The sequence below is a fragment of the Bison bison genome, unplaced genomic scaffold (assembly GCF_000754665.1).
Source record: "Bison bison bison isolate TAMUID 2011002044 unplaced genomic scaffold, Bison_UMD1.0 scf7180017849648, whole genome shotgun sequence".
NCBI classification, from domain to species: Eukaryota; Metazoa; Chordata; class Mammalia; order Artiodactyla; family Bovidae; genus Bison; species Bison bison.
In genome coordinates, this window is record NW_011480221.1 from 13,667 (window position 1) to 14,543 (window position 877).

The 877-nt window shown below is 49.8% G+C and overlaps 1 protein-coding gene across 1 annotated transcript in view; it reads right to left on the reverse strand.

Moving 5' to 3' along the window:
• The window catches only part of LOC104994020 (coiled-coil domain-containing protein 116-like), a gene marked incomplete at its 5' end in the record, with an annotated part of 13,804 nt that extends 13,660 nt beyond the window's left edge, over window positions 1-144 (reverse strand). The window contains one exon of the mRNA XM_010847483.1: window positions 4-144. Within this exon, the coding sequence (XP_010845785.1) occupies window positions 4-144 (141 nt within the window). The remainder of the gene's footprint in view (window positions 1-3) is intronic.
• Window positions 145-877: the final 733 nt, after the last annotated feature.

Consider the following 877-nt stretch of genomic DNA (forward strand, 5'->3'; position numbering starts at 1 on the left):
TACCGGCAGACACACCTGCCCCTTCTCGTCGATGTTCGGGTGGTAGATCTTCGTTTTGAACGTGATCTTTGGTGGTTTGAAGGGGTACTCTGCTGGAAAGTTGATTTCGATTCTGAAGGCCCCCTTATCATAGGGAGGGTTGTCCTGCAGAGAAAGGAGACCAGCGTGAGCCTGCCACTGAGACAGGACAGACAGCTCCAAGGGTTTCACCTTGAAAACACTTCATTTGATTCAAGAGGTTATATCAACTAAAGCCTCATCACCACCAAGGAAATGATAAGTAGTATTCGTAGAGCAGGGTGCCTGAGATGGACACCCTGGTCTCTCTGCATTTTTTAAAAAATAAGACTTTTTTTTTCAGTAGCTGTAGCTTTACTGCAAAACTGAGAGGAAGACAAAAAATTCTTCCACACACACAGCCTCCCCAAGCACCAACACCCCCATGTCACGACTGAGTGGCCGACACACCCTCACCCACAGCCCACACCCTGCAGACGGCTCGTGACGGTGCTGGATGCTGCAGGCGCCTTACACCCTCTGCCTGGAATCACACAGCCTGGAGCCTTTTCAGACTGCTTCTTTCAGTAATGAGCATTTAAGGTTCTTCCATGGCTTGTCAGAGCACTTCTTTTTGACGCTCAGTTTTATTCCACTCTCCTTCATGGATCACAGCCTTGTCATGGCGAAAGGGCTCGAATAACTCAATGACGCTGAGCCATGCCACGCAGGGCCACAGGAGACAGACGGGTTACAGTGGAGAGTTCTGACAGAAGGCGGTCCATGCGGAGGAGGATATCGCAAACTACTCCAGTGTTCCTGTCTGGAGAGCACCATGGACAGCATGAAAAGGCAAAAAGATACGACACTGGAAGATGAG